Consider the following 20,000-nt stretch of genomic DNA (forward strand, 5'->3'; position numbering starts at 1 on the left):
GCTGAAGGTAATCATCTACTCCCTAGTTTGCAATTTGGTTTTCGTAAAGGCCTTGGAGCATGTGATGCCCTTCTCACAATATCCAATGCTGTACAGAAATCCATTGATTGTGGTCGGGAAGTTCGTATGATTGGCCTTGATTTTAGTGCTGCCTTTGACCGTGTTAATCATGAGGCCCTTGTTTTCAAACTGAAACAGTTGGGAGTGGGTGGGTCGTTTCTTAGCATTATTATTGATTTTTTAAGTAATAGATCTCAAAGACTTGTTGTTGATGGGCACCATAGTGATTATAGGAATGTGATATCCGGTGTTCCACAGGGTAGTGTTCTTGGCCCATTACTTTTTATACTATATACACATGACGTGGTTTGGCCTAGAAAACAAGCTTGTTGCATATGCAGATGATGCTACTCTCTTTGCATCAATTCCATCCCCTGAATGTAGATCTAGGGTTGGTGAATCCCTTAATAGAGATTTAGCTAGAATTAGTGCATGGTGCAAAGTATGGGGTATGAAGCTGAATCCTAACAAAACTCAAAGTATGATTGTAAGTAGGTGAAGGACGGTGGCTCCTCAACATCCGGATCTCAGTATTGATAATGTTTCTTTAAATATGTATGACTCTTTCAAAATTTTAGGTGTGATTCAAGACAGTAAATTTACTTTTGAGGAACATATAAGGTCTGTGTCTTCTTCAATTGCACAAAAAATAGGCTTATTGAAAAAGTCTTTCAAGATTTTCGGTGATCAATCTATTCTGAAGAGGTGTTTTAATTCTTTCATTCTACCTTGTTTTGAGTATTGTTCTCGTGTCTGGTCTTCAGCTGCTGATGCTCATCTTAATTTGTTGGACAGAAACCTACGGTCTATTAAATTTCTTATTCCTGATCTAGATATTAATCTCTGGCACCGTCGTTCAATTAGTTCATTATGCATGTTGCATAAGATTATTCATAACTCTGACCATCCTTTACATTCAGATCTCCCTGGACAATTCTATCCTGTCCGTAATACTAGGCAGGCATTTAATTCTAATAGCCAGGCCTTCTCCATCACGAGGCTCAATACTACGCAGTACTCTAGAAGTTTTATTCCAGCTGTTACCAAGTTGTGGAATGATCTTCCTAATCGGGTGGTAGAATCAGTAGAACTTCAAAAGTTCAAAGTTGGAGCAAATGCTTTTTTGTTGACCAGGCGGACATGAGTCTTTTTATAGTTTATTCATGACATATTTGTTTTTGATGTTGTTAATAGTTTATATATGACATGTCTGTTTTGACGTTGTTACTTATTTTAGAATGATTTATTGTTAATTTGTTCTCTTCATTTATTTATTTCCTTATCTCCTTTCCTCACTGGGCTATTTTTCCCTGTTGGAGCCCCTGGGCTTATAGCATCTTGCTTTTCCAACTAGGGTTGTAGCTTGGATAGTAATAATAATAATAATAATGCGCTCACATCTACTAAATAAAAAAACAAATCAAAATACCGAGTAAAAAGAGACCATCAAATAAGTGCTAATTAAAAAAAAAATGCAAAAAGGGCACTTTTTGGAAAGTATTTCTTTAAGAACAAAACACTAATATCATTAACATACTCTCAAATATACCATATGAAAAACCTATCATAAAACACTGATTAAAATAAATAATAAAAAAAAAAACATAATTTGCTTTAAATTCACGAACTGGAGAAAAGTCATATAAGGCAGGAATTTTCCTGCTAACCTTCGTTAACTATAATGAAAAAATTCTTCACTCTTAAAGTCAAAATTTACTTTCACTCGAGGCAGATTCGTGCTCACGACAAAGCTCCTTCTAATGTTCACGCAGGACTTCATCTTCAATGTTTGATGACGACGTAACGTCACTGGGAGGAAGAGTCAGATTCTACTCACTGGGAGGAAGAGTCAAATTTTACACACTGGGGGAAAGAGTCAGATTCTACTCACTGGGAGGAAAAGTCAGATTCTACTCACTGGGAGGAAGGGTCAAATTCTACTCACTGGGAGGAAGAGTCATATTCTACTTTCTGCGAGAGAGAGTCAGATTCTACTCACAGGGAGAAAGTCAGGTTTATTCACTGGGAGGAAGAGTCAGATTCTACTCACAGGGAGGAAGAGTCAGATTCTACTCACTGGGAGAAAGTCAGATTCTACTCACAGGGAGGAAGAGTCAGATTCTACTCACTGGGAGAAAGGGTCAGATTCTACTCACAGGGAGGAAGAGTCAGATTCTACTCACAGGGAGAAAATAAGATTTTATTCACTGGGAGGAAGAGTCAGATTCTATTCACTGGGAGGAGGAGTCAGATTCTCATCACTGAGAGGAAGAGTCAGATTTTATTCACTGGTAAAAAAGAGTCCGAATTGACCCACTGGGAGGAAGAGTCAGATTCTCCTGACTGGGGGGAAAGAATCAGATTCTCCTGACTAGGAGAAAGAGTCATATTAAACTCACTGTGAAGAAGAGTCAGAATCGACCCACTGGGAGGAAGTGTCAGATTCCACTCGCTGGGAGAAGGAGTCAGATTCAACTCACTGGGAGGAAGTGTCAGATTCTACTCACTGGGAGGAAGTGTCAGATTCTACTCACTGGGAGGAAGAGTCATAATCTACTTACTGCGATAAAGAGTCAGATTCTACTAACAGGGAGGAAGAGTCAGATTCTACTCACTGGGAGGAAGTGTCAGATTCTACTCACTGGGAGGAAGAGTCATAATCTACTTACTGCGATAAAGAGTCAGATTCTACTAACAGGGAGGAAGAGTCAGATTCTACTTACTGCGAGAAAGAGTCAGATTCTACTCACTGGGAGGAAGAGTCAGATTATACTTACTGTGAGAAAGAGTCAGATTCTACTCACAGGGAGGAAGAGTCAGATTCTACTTACTGTGAGAAAGAGTCAGATTCTACTCACTGTGAGGAAGACTCGGATTTTACTTACTGAGAGAAAGAGTCAGATTCTACTCACTGGGAGGAAGAGTCAGGTTCTACTCTCTGCGAGAAAGAGTCAGATTCTACTCACAGGGAGGAAGTGTCAGATTCTGCTCAATGGGAGGAAGAGTCAGATTCTACTCACAGGGAGAAAGAGTCAGATTTTACTCATTGGGAGGTAAAGTCAGATTCTACTCACTGGGAGAAAGAGTCATATTCTACTCACTGGGAGGAAGAGTCAAATTCTACTCACTGGGAGAAAGACAGATTCTACTCACTGGGAGAAAGAGTCAGATTCTACTCACTGGGAGGAAGAGTCAGATTCTACTCACTGGGAGGGAGGAAGAGTCAGATTCTCCTCACTAGGAGGTATAGTCAGATTTAATTCACTGGGAGAAAGAGTCAGAATCAACTCATTGGGAGGAGGAGTCAGATTCTACTTACTGGGAGGAAGAGTCAGATTCTACTCACCGGGAGAAAGACAGATTCTACTCACTGGGAGAAAGAGTCAGATTTTACTCACTGGGAGGAAGAGTCAGATTCTACTCACTGGGAGAAAGAGAGATTCTACTCACTGGGAGAAAGAGTCAGATTCTAATCACTGAGAGGAAGAGTCTGATTCTACTCACTGGGAGGAAGAGTCAGATTTTAAACACTGGGGGAAAGAGTCTGATTCTACTCACTGGGAGAAAGAGTCAGATTCTACTCACTGGGAGGAAGAGTATGATTCTACTCACTAGGAGAAAGAGTCAGATTCTACTCACTAGGAGGAAGAGTCAGATTCTACTCACTGGGAGGAAGAGTCAGATTCTACTCACTGGGAGGGAGGAAGAGTCAGATTCTCCTCACTGGGAGGTAGAGTCAGATTTAATTCACTGGGGAAAAGAGTCAGAATCAACTCACTGGGAGGAAGAGTCAGATTCTACTTACTGCAAGTAAGAGTCAGATTCTATTCACAGGGAGGAAGAGTCAGATTCTACTCACTGGGAGAAAGAGTCAGATTCTACTCACAGGGAGGAAGAGTCAGATTTTACTCACAGGGAGAAAGTCAGATTTTATTCACTGGGAGGAAGAGTCAGATTCTACTCACAGTGAGGAAGAGTCAGATTCTACTCACAGGGAGAAAGTCAGATTTTATTCACTGGGAGGAAGAGTCAGATTCTACTCACAGTGAGGAAGAGTCAGATAATACTCACAGGGAGAAAGAGTCAGATTCTACTCACAGGGAGGAAGAGTCAGATTCTACTCACAGCTAAAAAGTCAGATTTTATTCAATGGGAGGAAGAGTCAGATTCTACTCACTGGGAGAAAGTAAGATTATACTAACTGGGAGAAAGAGTCAGATTCTACTCACAGGGAGGAAGAGTCAGATTTTACTCACTGGGATGAAGAGTCAGATTCTACTCACTAGGAGGACAAGTCAGATTTTATTCACTGGGAGGAATAGTCTGATTTTATTCACTGGGAGGAATAGTCAGATTCTATTCACTGGGAGGAAGAGTCAGATTCTCATCACTGCAAGGAAGAGTCAGATTTTATTCACTGGGAGAAATAGTCAGAATCGACCCACTGGGAGGAAGAGTCAGATTCTCCTGACTGGGAGAAAGAGTCAGATTCTCATGACTGGGAGAAAGAGTCAGATTTAACTCACTGTGAAGAAGAGTCGGATCACACTCGCTGGGAGAAGGAATCAGACTCTCCTCACAAGGAGAAAGAGTCTGATTAAACTCACTGGGAAGAAGAGTCAGATTCAACTCAATGGGAGGAAGAGTCAGATTCTACTCACTGGGAGGAAGAGTCAGATTCTATTCACTGGGAGGAAGAGTCAGATTCTACTCACTGGGAGAAAGAGTCAGATTTTACTCACAGGGAGGAAGAGTCAGATTCTACTCACAGGGAGGAAGAGTCAGATTCTACTCACAGGGAGGAAGAGTCAGGTTCTACTCACTGGGAGAAAGAGTCCAGAAAGTCAGATTTTATTCACAGGGAGAAAGAGTCAGATTCTACTCACAGGGAGGAAGAGTCAGATTCTACTCACAGGGAGAAAGTCAGATTTTATTCACTGGGAGGAAGAGTCAGATTCTACTCACTGGGAGTAAGTAATATTATACTCACTGGGAGAAAGAGTCAGATTCTACTCACAGGGAGGAAGAGTCAGATTTTACTCACTGGGAGGAAGAGTCAGATTCTACTCACTAGGAGGACAAGTCAGATTTTATTCACTGGGAGGAATAGTCAGATTCTATTCACTGGGAGGAAGAGTCAGATTCTCATCACTGAGAGGAAGAGTCAGATTTTATTCACTGGGAGAAATAGTCAGAATCGACCCACTGGAAGGAAGAGCCAGATTCTCCTGACTGGGAGAAAGAGTCAGATTCAACTCACTGGTAGGAAGAGTCAGATTCTACTCACTGGGAGGAAGATTAAGATTCTACTCACTGGGAGAAAGAGTCAGATTTTACTCACAGGGAGGAAGAGTCAGATTCTACTCACTGGGAGAAAGAAAGATTCTACTCACTGGGAGAAAGAGTCAGATTTTCCTCAATGGGAGGAAGAGTCAGATTTTACTCACTGGGAGGAAGAGTCAGATTCTACTCACAGGGAGGAGGAGTCAAATTTTACTCACAAGGAGGAAGATTCAGATTCTACTCACAGGGAGGAAGAGTCAGATTTTACTCACAGGGAGGAAGAGTCAGATTCTACTCACAGGGAGGAAGGGTCAGATTCTACTCACAGGGAGAAAGTCAGATTTTATTTATTGGGAGGAAGTCAGATTCTACTCACAGTGAGGAAGAGTCAGATTCTACTCACAGGGAGAAAGTCAGATTTTATTCACAGGGAGAAAGAGTCAGATTCTACTCACAGGGAGGAAGAGTCAGATTCTACTCACAGGGAGGAAGAGTCAGATTCTACTCACATGGAGAAAGTCAGATTTTATTCACTGGGAGGAGGAGTCAGATTCTACTCACTGGGAGAAAGTAAGATTCTACTCACTGGGAGAAAGTAAGATTATACTCACTGGGAGAAAGAGTCAGATTCTACTCACAGGGAGTAAGAGTAAGATTTTACTCACTGGGAGGAAGAGTCAGATTCTACTCACTAGGAGGACAAGTCAGATTTTATTCACTGGGAAGAATAGTCAGATTCTATTCACTGGGAGGAAGAGTCAGATTCTCATCACTGAGAGGAAGAGTCAGATTTTATTCACTGGGAGAAATAGTCAGAATCGACCCAATGGGAGGAAGAGTCAGATTCTCCTGACTGAGAGAAAGAGTCAGATTCTCCTGACTGGGAGAGAGAGTCAGATTAAACTCACTGGGAATAAGAGTCAGATCAGACTCACTGAGAGAGAGTCAGATTCTAGTCACTGGGAGGAAGAGTCAGATTAAACTCACTGGGAAGAAGAGTCAGATTCAACTCACTGGTAAGAAGAGTCAGATTCTACTCACTGGGAGAAAGAAAGATTCTACTCACTGGGAGAAAGAGTCAGATTTTACTCACTGGGAGGAAGAGTCAGATTCTACTCACTGGGAGGAAGAGTCAGATTCTACTCACAGGGAGGAAGAGTCAGATTTTACTCACAAGGAGGAAGATTCAGATTCTACTCACAGGGAGGAAGAGTCAGATTTTACTCACTGGGAAAAAGAGTCAGATTTTACTCACTGGGAGGAAGAGTCAGATTCTACTCACAGGGAGGAAGAGTTAGATTCTACTCACTGGGAAAAAGAGTCAGATTTTACTCACTGGGAGGAAGAGTCAGATTCTACTCACTGGGAGAAAGAGTCAGCTTTTATTCACTGGGAGGAAGAGTCATATTCTACTCACTGTGAGGGAGGAAGAGTCAGATTCTCCTCATTGGGAGGTAGAGTCAGATTTTATTCACTGGGAGAGAGAGTCAGAATCAACTCACTGGGAGGAAGAGTCAGATTCTACTTTCTGCGAGTAAGAGTCAGATTCTACTCACAGGCAGTAAGAGTCAGATTCTACTCACTGGGAGAAAGAGTCAGATTCTACTCAGAGGGAGGAAGAGTCAGATTCTACTCACAGGGAGAAGTCAGATTTTATTCACTAGGAGGAAGAGTCAGATTCTACTCACAGGGAGGAAAAGTCAGATTCTACTCACAGGGAGAAAGTCAGATTTTATTCACTAGGAGGAAGAGTCAGATTCTACTCACTAGGAGGACAAGTCAGATTTTATTCACTGGGAGGAATAGTCAGATTCTATTCAATGGGAGGAAGAGTCAGATTCTCATCACTGAGAGGAAGAGTCAGATTTTATTCACTGGGAGAAATAGTCAGAATCGACCCACTGGGAGGAAGAGTCAGATTCTCCTGACTGGGAAAAAGAGTCAGATTCTCCTGACTGGGAGAAAGAGTCATATTAAACTCACTGGGAATAAGAGTCGGATCACACCTGCTGGGAGAGGGAATCAGATTCTCCTCACAGGGAGAAAGAGTCAGATTCTATTCACTGGGAAGAAGAGTCAGATTCTACTCACTGTGAGGAAGATTAAGATTCTACTCACAGGGAGAAAGTCAGATTCTACTCACAGGGAGGAAAAGTCAGATTCTACTCACAAGGAGGAAGATTCAGATTCTACTCACAGGGAGGAAGAGTCAGATTTTACTCACTGGGAAAAAGAGTCAGATTTTACTCACTGGGAGGAAGAGTCAGATTTTACTCACATGGAGGAAGTCAGATTCTACTCACTGGGAAAAAGTCAGATTTTACTCAATGGGATGAAGAGTCAGATTCTACTCACTGGGAGAAAGAAAGATTCTACTCACTGGGAGAAAGAGTCAGATTTTACTCACTGGGAGGAAGAGTCAGATTCTACTCACTGGGAGGGAGGAAGAGTCAGATTCTCCTCACTGGGAGGTAGAATTAGATTTTATTCACTGGGAGAAAGAGTCAGAATCAACTCAATGGGAAGGAGAGTCAGATTCTACTTTCTGCAAGTAAGAGTCAGATTCTACTCACAGGGAGGAAGAGTCAGATTCTACTCACTGGGAGAAAGAGTCAGATTCTACTCACAGGGAGGAAGAGTCAGATTCTACTCACAGGGAGAAAGTCTGATTTTATTCACTAGGAGGAAGAGTCAGATTCTACTCATAAGGAGGAAGAGTCAGATTCTACTCACAGGGAGAAAGTCAGATTTTATTCACTGGGAGAAAGAGTCAGTTTCTACTCACAGGGAGGAAGAGTCAGATTCTACTCACAGGGAGAAAGTAAGATTCTACTCACTGGGAGAAAGAGTCAGATTCTACTCACTAGGAGGACGAGTCAGATTTTATTCACTGGGAGGAAGAGTCAGATTCTACTCACAGGGAGAAAGTCAGATTTTATTCAAAGGGAGGAAGTCAGATTCTACTCACTGGGAGAAAGTAAGATTCTACTCACTGGGAGAAAGAGTCAGATTCTACTCACTAGGAGGACGAGTCCGATTTTATTCACTGGGAGGAAGAGTCAGATTCTACTCACAGGGAGAAAGTCAGATTTTATTCACAGGGAGGAAGAGTCAGATTCTACTCACAGGGAAAAAGTCAGATTTTATTCACAGGGAGGAAGAGTAAGATTCTACTCACTGGGAGAAAGAGTCAGATTCTACCCACTTGGAGGAAGAGTCAGATTTTACTCACCGGGAGGAAGGGTCAGATTGTACTCACTAGGAGGACGAGTCAGATTTTATTCACAGGGAGGAATAGTCAGATTCTCATCACTGAGAGGAAGAGTCCGATTTTATTCACTGGGAGGAAGAGTCAGATTCTACTCACTGGGAGAAAGACAGATTCTACTCACTGGGAGAAAGAGTCAGATTTTACTCACTGGGAGGAAGAGTCAGATTCTACTCACTGGGAGAAAGACAGATTCTACTCACTGGGAGAAAGAGTCAGATTTTAATCACTGGGAGGAAGAGTCAGATTCTACTCACTGGGAGGAAGAGTCATATTTTACACACTGGGGGAAAGTCTGATTCTACTCACTGGGAGAAAGAGTCAGATTCTACTCACTGGGAGGAAGAGTCTGATTCTACTCACTAGGAGAAAGAGTCAGATTCTACTCACTGGGAGGAAGAGTCAGATTCTACTCACTGGGAGGAAGAGTCAGATTCTACTCACTGGGAGGGAGGAAGAGTCAGATTCTCCTCACTGGGAGGTAGAGTATGATTTAATTCACTGGGGAAAAGAGTCAGAATCACCTCACTGGGAGGAAGAGTTAGATTCTACTTACTGCGAGTAAGAGTCAGATTCTACTCACAGGGAGGAAGAGTCAGATTCTACTCACTGGGAGAAAGAGTCAGATTCTACTCACAGGGAGGAAGAGTCAGATTTTACTCACAGGGAGAAAGTCATATTTTATTCACTGGGAGGAAGAGTCAGATTCTACTCACAGTGAGGAAGAGTCAGATTCTACTCACAGGGAGAAAGTCAGATCTTATTCACTGGGATTAAGAGTCAGATTCTACTCACAGTGAGGAAGAGTCAGATACTACTCACAGGGAGAAAGAGTCAGATTCTACTCACAGCTAAAAAGTCAGATTTTATTCACTGGGAGGAAGAGTCAGATTCTACTCACTGGGAGAAAGTAAGATTATACTAACTGGGAGAAAGATTCAGATTCTACTCACAGGGAGGAAGAGTCAGATTTTACTCACTGGGATGAAGAGTCAGATTCTACTCACTAGGAGGACAAGTCAGATTTTATTCACTGGGAGGAATAGTCAGATTTTATTCACTGGGAGGAATAGTCAGATTCTATTCACTGGGAGGAAGAGTCAGATTCTATTCACTGGGATGAAGAGTCAGATTCCCATCACTGCAAGGAAGAGTCAGATTTTATTCACTGGGAGAAATAGTCAGAATCGACCCACTGGGAGGAAGAGTCAGATTCTCCTGACTGGGAGAAAGAGTCAGATTTTACTCACTGGGAGGCAGAGTCAGATTCTACTCACAGGGAGGAAGAGTCAGATTCTACTCACTGGGAAAAAGTCAGATTTTACTCAATGGGATGAAGAGTCAGATTCTACTCACTGGGAGAAAGAAAGATACTACTCACTGGGAGAAAGAGTCAGATTTTACTCACTGGGAGGAAGAGTCAGATTCTACTCACTGGGAGGGAGGAAGACTCTGATTCTCCTCACTGGGAGGTAGAGTTAGATTTGATTCACGGGGAGAGAGTCAGAATCAACTCAATGGGAGGGAGAGTCAGATTCTACTTTCTGCGAGTAAGAGTCAGATTCTACTCACAGGGAGGAAGAGTCAGATTCTACTCACTGGGAGAAAGAGTCAGATTCTACTCACAGGGAGGAAGAGTCAGATTCTACTCACAGGGAAAAGTCAGATTTTATTCACTAGGAGGAAGAGTCAGATTCTACTCATAGGGAGGAAGAGTCAGATTCTACTCACAGGGAGAAAGTCAGATTTTATTCACTGGGAGAAAGAGTCAGTTTCTACTCACAGGGAGGAAGATTCAGATTCTACTCACAGGGAGAAAGTAAGATTCTACTCACTGGGAGAAAGAGTCAGATTCTACTCACTAGGAGGACGAGTCAGATTTTATTCACTGAGAGGAAGAGTCAGATTCTACTCACAGGGAGAAAGTCAGATTTTATTCACAGGTAGGAAGAGTCAGATTCTACTCACTGGGAGAAAGTAAGATTCTACTCACTGGGAGAAAGAGTCAGATTCTACTCACTAGGAGGACGAGTCAGATTTTATTCACTGGGAGGAAGAGTCAGATTCTACTCACAGGGAGAAAGTCAGATTTTATTCACAGGGAGGAAGAGTAAGATTCTACTCACTGGGAGAAAGAGTCAGATTCTACCCACTAGGAGGAAGAGTCACATTTTACTCACTGGGAGGAAGAGTCAGATTGTACTCACTAGGAGGACGAGTCAGATTTTATTCACTGGGAGGAATAGTCAGATTCTCATCACTGAGAGGAAGAGTCCGATTTTATTTACTGGGAGAAATAGTCAGAATCGACCCACTGGGAAGAAGAGTCAGATTCTCCTGACTGGGAGAAAGAGTCAGATTCTCCTGACTTGGAGAAAGAGTCAGATCCCACTCGCTGGGAGAAGGAATCAGATTCTCCTTACAGGGAGAAAGAGTCAGATTAAAACTCACTGGGAGGAAGAGTCAGATTGTACTCACTGGGAGGAAGAGTCAGATTCTACTCACAGGGAGGAAGAGTCAGATTCTACTCACAGGGAGGAAGAGTCAGGTTCTACTCACAGGAGGAAGAATCAGGTTCTACTCACTGGGAGGAAGAGTCAGATTCTACTCACTGGGAGGAAGAGTCAGATTCTACTCACTGGGAGGAAAAGTCAGATTCTACTCACAGGGAGGAAGAGTCAGATTTTATTCACTGGGAGGAAGAGGCAGATTCTACTCACAGGGAGGAAGAGTCAGATTTTATTCACTGGGAGGAAGAGTCAGATTCTACTCACAGGGAGGAAGAGTCAGATTCTACTCACTGGGAGGAAGAGTCAGATTCTACTTACTGGGAGGAAGAGTCAGATTCTACTTACTGGGAGGAAGAGTCAGATTCTACTCACAGGGAAGAAGAGTCAGATTCTCCTGACTGGGAGAAAGAGTCAGATTCTCCTGACTTGGAGAAAGAGTCAGATCCCACTCGCTGGGAGAAGGAATCAGATTCTCCTTACAGGGAGAAAGAGTCAGATTAAAACTCACTGGGAGGAAGAGTCAGATTGTACTCACTGGGAGGAAGAGTCAGATTCTACTCACAGGGAGGAAGAGTCAGGTTCTACTCACAGGAGGAAGAATCAGGTTCTACTCACTGGGAGGAAGAATCAGGTTCTACTCACTGGGAGGAAGAGTCAGATTCTACTCACTGGGAGGAAAAGTCAGATTCTACTCACAGGGAGGAAGAGTCAGATTTTATTCACTGGGAGGAAGAGGCAGATTCTACTCACAGGGAGGAAGAGTCAGATTTTATTCACTGGGAGGAAGAGTCAGATTCTACTCACAGGGAGGAAGAGTCAGATTCTACTCACTGGGAGGAAGAGTCAGATTCTACTTACTGGGAGGAAGAGTCAGATTCTACTCACAGGGAGGAAGAGTCAGATTCTACTCACAGGGAAGAAGAGTCAGATTCTGCTCACAGGGAGGAAGAGTCAGATTCTACTCACTGGGAGGAAGAGTCAGATTCTACTCACAGGGAGGAAGAGTCAGATTCTACTCACTGGGAGGAAGAGTCAGATTCTACTCACAGGGAGGAACAGTCAGATTCTACTCACTGGGAGGAAGAATCAGATTCTACTCACAGGGAGGAAGAGTCAGATTCTACTCACTGGGAGAAAGAGTCAGATTCTACTCACTGGGAGGAAGAGTCAGATTCTACTCACAGGGAGGAAGAGTCAGATTTTACTCACTGGGAGGAAGAGTCAGATTCTATTCACTGGGAGGAAGAGGCAGATTCTACTCACAGGGAGGAAGAGTCAGATTTTATTCACTGGGAGGAAGAGTCAGATTCTACTCACAGGGAAGAAGAGTCAGATTCTGCTCACAGGGAGGAAGAGTCAGATTTTACTCATAGAGAGGAAGAGTCAGATTCTACTCACTGGGAGGAAGAGTCAGATTCTACTCACTGGGTGGAAGAGTCAGATTCTACTCACTGGGAGGAAGAGTCAGATTCTACTCACAGGGAGGAAGAGTCAGATTCTACTTACTGGGAGGAAGAGTCAGATTCTACTCACAGGGAGGAAGAGTCAGATTCTACTCACAGGGAAGAAGAGTCAGATTCTGCTCACAGGGAGGAAGAGTCAGATTCTACTCACAGGGAGGAAGAGTCAGATTCTACTCACTGGGAGGAAGAGTCAGATTCTACTCACAGGGAGGAACAGTCAGATTATACTCACTGGGAGGAAGAGTCAGATTCTACTCACAGGGAGGAAGAGTCAGATTCTACTCACTGGGAGAAAGAGTCAGATTCTACTCACTGGGAGGAAGAGTCAGATTCTACTCACAGGGAGGAAGAGTCAGATTTTACTCACTGGGAGGAAGAGTCAGATTCTATTCACTGAGAGGAAGAGTCAGATTTTATTTACTGGGAGAAAGAGTTAGAATCGACCCACTGGGAGGAAGAGTCAGATTCTCCTGACTGGGAGAGAGTCATGTTCTCCTGACTGGGAGAAAGAGTCAGATTAAACTCACTGTGCAGAAGAGTCAGATTCTACTCACTGGGAGGAAGATTCAGATTCCACTCGCTGGGAGAAGGAATCAGATTCTCCTCACAGGGAGAAAGAGTCAGATTGAACTCACTGGAAAGAAGGGTCAGATTCTACTAACTGGGAGAAAGAGTCAGATTCTAGTCACTGGGTTGAAGAGTCAGATTTTACTCACTGGGAAGAAGAATCAGATTCTACTCACTGGGAGGAAGAGTCAGATTCTACTCACTGGGAGGAAGAGTCAGATTCTATTCACTGGGAGGAAAAGTCAGATTTTATTAACAGCTATTTCATAAAACTGACCTGATAAAATTTACTAAAGCATTTTTACGAGATAACGATGTAATAAATCTTGCAATAATTTCTTCTCTCTTTATAATGCAAATGGGAATAAGATATTTCCCATACAGCGTTAGCCTACGTTTATGTATATGCAAATATATTTTATGTGAAAATGGTTTATATATACTCTAATATACAAACACATACACACACAGACACATATATATATATATATATATATATATATATATATATATATATATAATATATATATATATATATATATATATATATATAATATATATATATATATATATATATATATATAACTTATCTTCTCTCATTTGAACGCAAATGAGAATAAGACAATTCCCACACAACGTTAGCGAACGTTTATGCATGTGCAAATATATTCTAGTTAAATATGGTTTAAATATTGTAATGTGCATATGCATACACATACATATATACATACTGTATATAATATAACACTGAGATGCTACTGGGTGGAAAATATCGGAGTTGGAACATGAGGTAAAAGTTAAGAGACTGGATAGTGAGATGAACTTAATTTTCTCTGTTTACAAAATAACGTCACTTCAACTTATTTCTTATTTGCAAATCACTGCGAATTGCTTTGAGTAAATTTATACTTTTTAATGTTTTATTGTAGTACATAAAATGATTAAGTACTAAATTAATAAAAAAAAAATCATTCTTAAAGGAAGCTCTAATTTTGTAGGAACGTAAAACTGTATACTTCTGGCTTTCTATCACTGCATGTTAATATTTATATTTTTGACATTTCAGCTTGTTCAGAAGTCCTTCATCCAAATCAATTTAGCATGTGAAAATAATACAACCAAAGTTAAACATAAACAAGATGTAAATAATTGTATCTATAATCCTACTAAAAATTTATCCACGAAAAAAAAGGAATCTTAATTTCTTTTTCAAATACAGTTTAATTTGCAATAAATTTTCATTTAAGCAACTCGACCGCCTTTCACAAAAGCCTCAATAGAAACATATCAATCTTAATAACATATTTCTGAATTCTTCTCTCATCTGCAAAGCCTTATCTTTCCATAATAAAATCGCGCTTCCACTAACTAATAAAACGCAATATTCTCTCTCTTAATACATCAATCAACTATCATTCAGGCCTCATCTGTACAGGAGTCACACACATAGCCTTCTAAATCCCAATAATAATTCTTCCTTTTTCTGTGTACTTTTTCATTAGGAGTTCCAGTTTCGACGTTATAGCTTCTTTTCAACCCCAAATACTGAAGCTTTATCCAATCATAATTGAAATGGGATACATTTTTAGTTCCCTTCTGGACTGTATTGAATCACAAGGTAATAACATAATCTTTATATATTTTCATAGTTCCCTTCCGGATTATATTGAATCAAAAGGTAATAATAACACAACCTTTATATATATTTCTATAGTTCCCTTCGGGAATGTATTGAATCACAAGGTAATAACACAACCTTTATATATTTTTTATAGTTCCCTTCCGGACTATATTGAATCAAAAGGTAATAATAACACAACCTTTATATATTTCTTTAGTTCCCGACTGTATTGAATCGAAAGGTAATAATAACACAACCTTCATATATTTTTCTAGTTCCCTTCCGGACTGTATTGAATCACAAGGTAATAACACAACCTTTACACATTTTCTAGCTCCCTTCCAGACTGTGTTGAATCACAAGGTAACACTTTAGTTCCCTTCCGGACTGTATTGAATCAAAAGGTAATTATAACACAACCTTTATATATTTTTATATGACCTGTTTCCGATCTCAATCAATGAGGCTCCACAGTCTTAAAATATCATAGGTTCAATTCAAATCACCTTTTCACAGAGTTAAGATATGTAAACGCCTTCAACAAAAGTAATTTAGCATTACAATACATGTTCCATCTAAAGTGGGTAAATCAGATATCCTTGAACTGATCACATTCAGTTCAAACACAGACAGTTTATTACATGTTACCAAGTTTTCCATTTCTATCCAAAATCAATTTCTCCCTTATCCCTATAATATTTATCAAATAAAAATGTGGTTTTAACTATTTAATGGTGGTTAAGCTAATTCATTCGCCATTTATTTATCACTTTTCCTTCAAGTCTTGAATGGGTAAGGTATGGTACCCTAACCTAACCTGGGTAAGAGAATATTTGTAATTCTCTAATAGTGAATATCGTTGACTGGGTCATCCATCAAAAGATACTTTAGCAATTATAAACCCTACATCAAGGCCATTCCTTGGGGCAGTAATGCGAGTACTACCGTTGTTAGACTGATCTAACTATATCTTATATACAAATAAAATCCTTGCATACACATACACACGTATACGAAGTGGCTTCCTTACTGCTTTAGATGTTATCTCAATTACTGTGATGTTAACCAGGAGAGTGTTTTTCTCTGGCATCTTTCATTGCACAAGACAGGATACGGATTTACATATTGGGAGATTGTTTCTTTTTCATTTACTGCCGTACTTAGTTATACTTTGCTAATTCCTATTTCAATAACTTTGGAATATCTAAAAATCCAGAACTGTCTAAACATGAGTATTCTCTCTCTCTCTCTCTCTCTCTCTCTCTCTCTCTCTCTCTCTCTCTCTCTCTCTCTCTCTCTCTCTCTCTCTCTCTATATATATATATATAATATATACACATATATATATAATATATATATATATATACTCGCACATACATACAGACACACAAACATACACACACACATATATAAATATATCTATCTATCTATCTATCTATCTATCTATCTATCTATATATATATATATATATATATATATATATATATATATATATATATATATATATATATATATATATATATATATATATATATACAGCTTTTGCGATCAACATTTTTATATTTGATTGACACAGTCCCTTACGTAAAAATAGCCAAATAAGAATCATGGGCTTCTCTTACAGAGTTCCCTATACTTGAATGCACTAAACTTACTTTAAAACAAAAAAACAAGGAGAGTAACGAGGTTCCACAAGAACAAGTCGAGGGGCGGGGGGTCTAAAAAGCCCAAATACGAAAATGTTCCCTGTTGTAAAAACACCCATAGCAACTCTTGTATCTTGTCTATAAATCTCGATACGCTCCTATTTTATGTGAGCTACTAAATATCAATTCGCTGAATAAGCGATAAATTTCCGACACCAACAGACAAAAGAGAGAGAGAGAGAGAGAGAGAGAGAGAGAGAGAGAGAGAGAGAGAGAGAGAGAGAGAGAGAGAGAGGGGGAGAGAGAGAGAGAGAGAAAGGTAACTACAAAATATCCTTGGTTATATGAGAGAGAAAGATTGTGCATAGGGAAAATGCAAAACATCCGTAGTTATATAGGCATAAGAGAGAGAGAGAGAGAGAGAGAGAGATAGAGAGAGAGAGAGAGAGAGAGAGAGAGAGAGAGAGAGTAGGGTAACTATAACATATCCTTGGTTATATGAGAGAGAAAGATTGTGCATAGGGAAAATGCAAAACATCCGTTGTTAAATAGCTATAAGAGAGAGAGAGAGAGAGAGAGAGAGAGAGAGAGAGAGAGAGAGAGAGAGAGAGAGAGACTAGGAGAACTACGAAATATCCAAATATCCTTCGTTATATAGCTATGAGAGAGAGAGAGAGAGAGAGAGAGAGAGAGAGAGAGAGAGAGAGAGAGAGAGAGAGAGTCAGTCTAGGATAACTACAAATTATCGTTCATTACATAGCCATTCGTTCATACCAAAACCGTTTACTCTGAAGGTACTAAACGTCCTTCATCCATCCTTTGCCGACAGAGTCCCGAAGTGACTGAAAAGCCATGTGTGGCCAAACAATTGTTGTGCACTTGTTCATAAATATGACGGGGTCCGGTCCAGTTGACTTTGCATGTTTGCGAAAAGGACCAGCCACCAGATGTTCGACAGATCGAAGCCGTTAATACTGGCGGATTCCCATCACACACACGCACACACACACACACTTGGACTCTACCGACGTATTTGACATTTGATTATTATCAAAATCTAACTACATTACTAACAAATAGATTAGTTATTATTGGTCGAGTATGCGTTTTTTTGCATTGCTTATTACTTTTTGAGTTGTTAGAGAAACAGGGGGTGGACACGTAACGTAAATGTTTATTTATAACTGTGTGTGACACGTTCCATTCACCGGCTCTAGATTTCTATTACGAAAAAGGCTTACCACTACCTTATTCTTCGCTATTTCCGGCGAGAAATTTTTACTCTTGTTCTGTAATGGGATGCAAATACTGAAAAAAAAAAACAAAGATTTATGTCCTTATATAGAATGACACCTATGGAATATGATATAGATTTCTCTTATTTCTAGCTGTTATGAGAAAGAGAGAGAGAGAGAGAGAGAGAGAGAGAGAGAGAGAGAGAGAGAGAGAGAGAGAGAGAGAGAGAGAGAGAGAGAGTCCAAATACTGAAAAAAAAACAAAGATTTGTGTCCTTATATAGAATGACACTTAGGGAGTATAATATAGGTTTCTCTTATTTCTAGCTGTTATGAGAGAGAGAGAGAGAGTGAGAGAGAGAGAGAGAGAGAGAGAGAGAGAGAGAGAGAGAGAGAGAGAGAGAGAGAGAGAGAAAATTCTTACCCATGCATTAATGACAGTAATCGGATATCCTCCATATGAATAATCCTCAATTGTTGTTTAATATATAAACATTTTCAAAGCAAAACAATTTAGAAGGTACAGTTAATTACAAACCATATTGACATCAACTTAAATTAGCATATCACTGTACGGCAAGAAAAATCTAGCTCTACCTTTGTATAAAAAAAAGAAAAATTGCAAGTGCATTTAGGACACAAATCCATACCCGTGAATATTCCTAACATCCACTCTGATTCTAACTTCTAAGGTGGTTTATACTCAAACCTAAGTAAGAGGTAAATAATTACGAGAAAGCAAGACGTATGTAGGTAAGAGCTACAAATTATAGGGCTGCAACCAGCATTTAGGTTCATGAAAGGTGTGAGAGGCACATACGATATATTGACATTATCATTATCCGATACATCAATTATGTTTACTCCTAAGAAACGTCCGCCGTCTATCTCTCACTACACGATCACACATACAAACATACAACACATTATATATATATATATATATATATATATATATATATATATTATATATATATATATATATGTATATATATATGTATATACATATATATATATATATATATATATATATATATATATATATATCTTTAAAAGTCACATATAAATGGCAGAGGCAAGGAAGACAACATTGTCCTAGACACTGACCATAAATACTTATGATCGGCGCCCAAGTCCCCTCTCCATCAAGATAGGCCCAGGGATTGCCAGGCTATGGCAGTTGATGATTTAGCAAGTAGACCTATAGGCTTCCCCAAACCCAACATCCTTAGTTCACAAGAATGGTGAAGTTGCAGGCCCTGCAAGAAACTGACGAGCTTGAACGGGTCTCGAACCCCAGATAGGGACGTTTCTAAAAGGCTACCGCATCTCTTACGATTGGAAAGAAAATCCAATTATAATATCCTTCAGGAACCAAAAAAACTGTCCTTCTCCATCAACGAAATGATCCCTGACAGGACGGGGAAGAATCGACACAGACATCAAAGCTCGTGAACAAGAGACGTACCCAAGGCGACAAGCGTACCTGCTCGCCTTTGGCAAAGGGCGAAATTAACCTCTCAGCTGATTATCTAATGAATCTCTCTTTTTGCATCTGGCCCACATCATCATCGTCTAAGTTCAACGAATTAATCCAGGGAAAACCCGATGCGATATTTTCCGTTACTTTGGCAATTTCACAATCGTTTTATTCAACAGCCAAGCCATAAATTTGGACGATGGAAAAGAAGAGAAATCTGGAATGAGGAGGGTTCGCGAACACGGGACATTACAAAGCTGGGAATTTTTAAATACATTTGGTTAATGGTTCAAAGGTCCCTGTTCGATTTATCGCCTGAATCCAAAGGTGAGACATTTTAGATCATAGTTTATGAGCTTAAGAGAAACACGGATAGAAGTCCAATGGAATATCTGGAAATTTTTGCAATTCGGGTAGCGATAGATATCTTTAAGAGTAGGAGAAGGCCATATTAATTACATTGAAAAGAAATTACTCTCAGCAGCTGAGAATAATTGTATCATACATTTTTCTATACAAATAGAATGTGCTTAACTGATAAAAGAAAAGAAAAAAGGAGTGTATATATATATATATATATATATATATATATATATATATATATATATATATACGCGTATATATACATATATATATATATATATATATATATATATACACACACATATATATATATATATATATATATATATATATATATATATATATATATATATATATATACTGTATTAATATACCCGTAAATACTGTACATCCATACAAATGGTAAACACTCAATGTCCACAAAGGTGACATTGTTAGTCCTGAATAATTTTTTCAGACACGTTCAAGTTTAATAAATGTTTAATAAGAGCATCTAACCGTACT

The 20,000-nt window shown here is 39.8% G+C and overlaps 1 protein-coding gene across 1 annotated transcript in view; it reads left to right on the top strand.

Moving 5' to 3' along the window:
- The window catches only part of LOC137629344 (uncharacterized), a 43,620-nt gene that overhangs the window by 21,355 nt on the left and 2,265 nt on the right, over nucleotides 1-20,000 (top strand). The window contains exons 2-11 of the mRNA XM_068360600.1: nucleotides 2,759-2,919; nucleotides 3,895-4,061; nucleotides 4,701-5,938; nucleotides 6,391-6,775; nucleotides 7,034-8,164; nucleotides 11,119-11,396; nucleotides 11,496-11,612; nucleotides 12,009-12,125; nucleotides 12,306-12,530; nucleotides 12,657-12,881. Coding sequence (XP_068216701.1) covers nucleotides 2,759-2,919; nucleotides 3,895-4,061; nucleotides 4,701-5,938; nucleotides 6,391-6,775; nucleotides 7,034-8,164; nucleotides 11,119-11,396; nucleotides 11,496-11,612; nucleotides 12,009-12,125; nucleotides 12,306-12,530; nucleotides 12,657-12,881 — 4,044 coding nt within the window. The remainder of the gene's footprint in view (nucleotides 1-2,758; nucleotides 2,920-3,894; nucleotides 4,062-4,700; nucleotides 5,939-6,390; nucleotides 6,776-7,033; nucleotides 8,165-11,118; nucleotides 11,397-11,495; nucleotides 11,613-12,008; nucleotides 12,126-12,305; nucleotides 12,531-12,656; nucleotides 12,882-20,000) is intronic.

The sequence above is a fragment of the Palaemon carinicauda genome, chromosome 37 (genome assembly GCF_036898095.1).
Source record: "Palaemon carinicauda isolate YSFRI2023 chromosome 37, ASM3689809v2, whole genome shotgun sequence".
Lineage (NCBI taxonomy): Eukaryota > Metazoa > Arthropoda > Malacostraca > Decapoda > Palaemonidae > Palaemon > Palaemon carinicauda.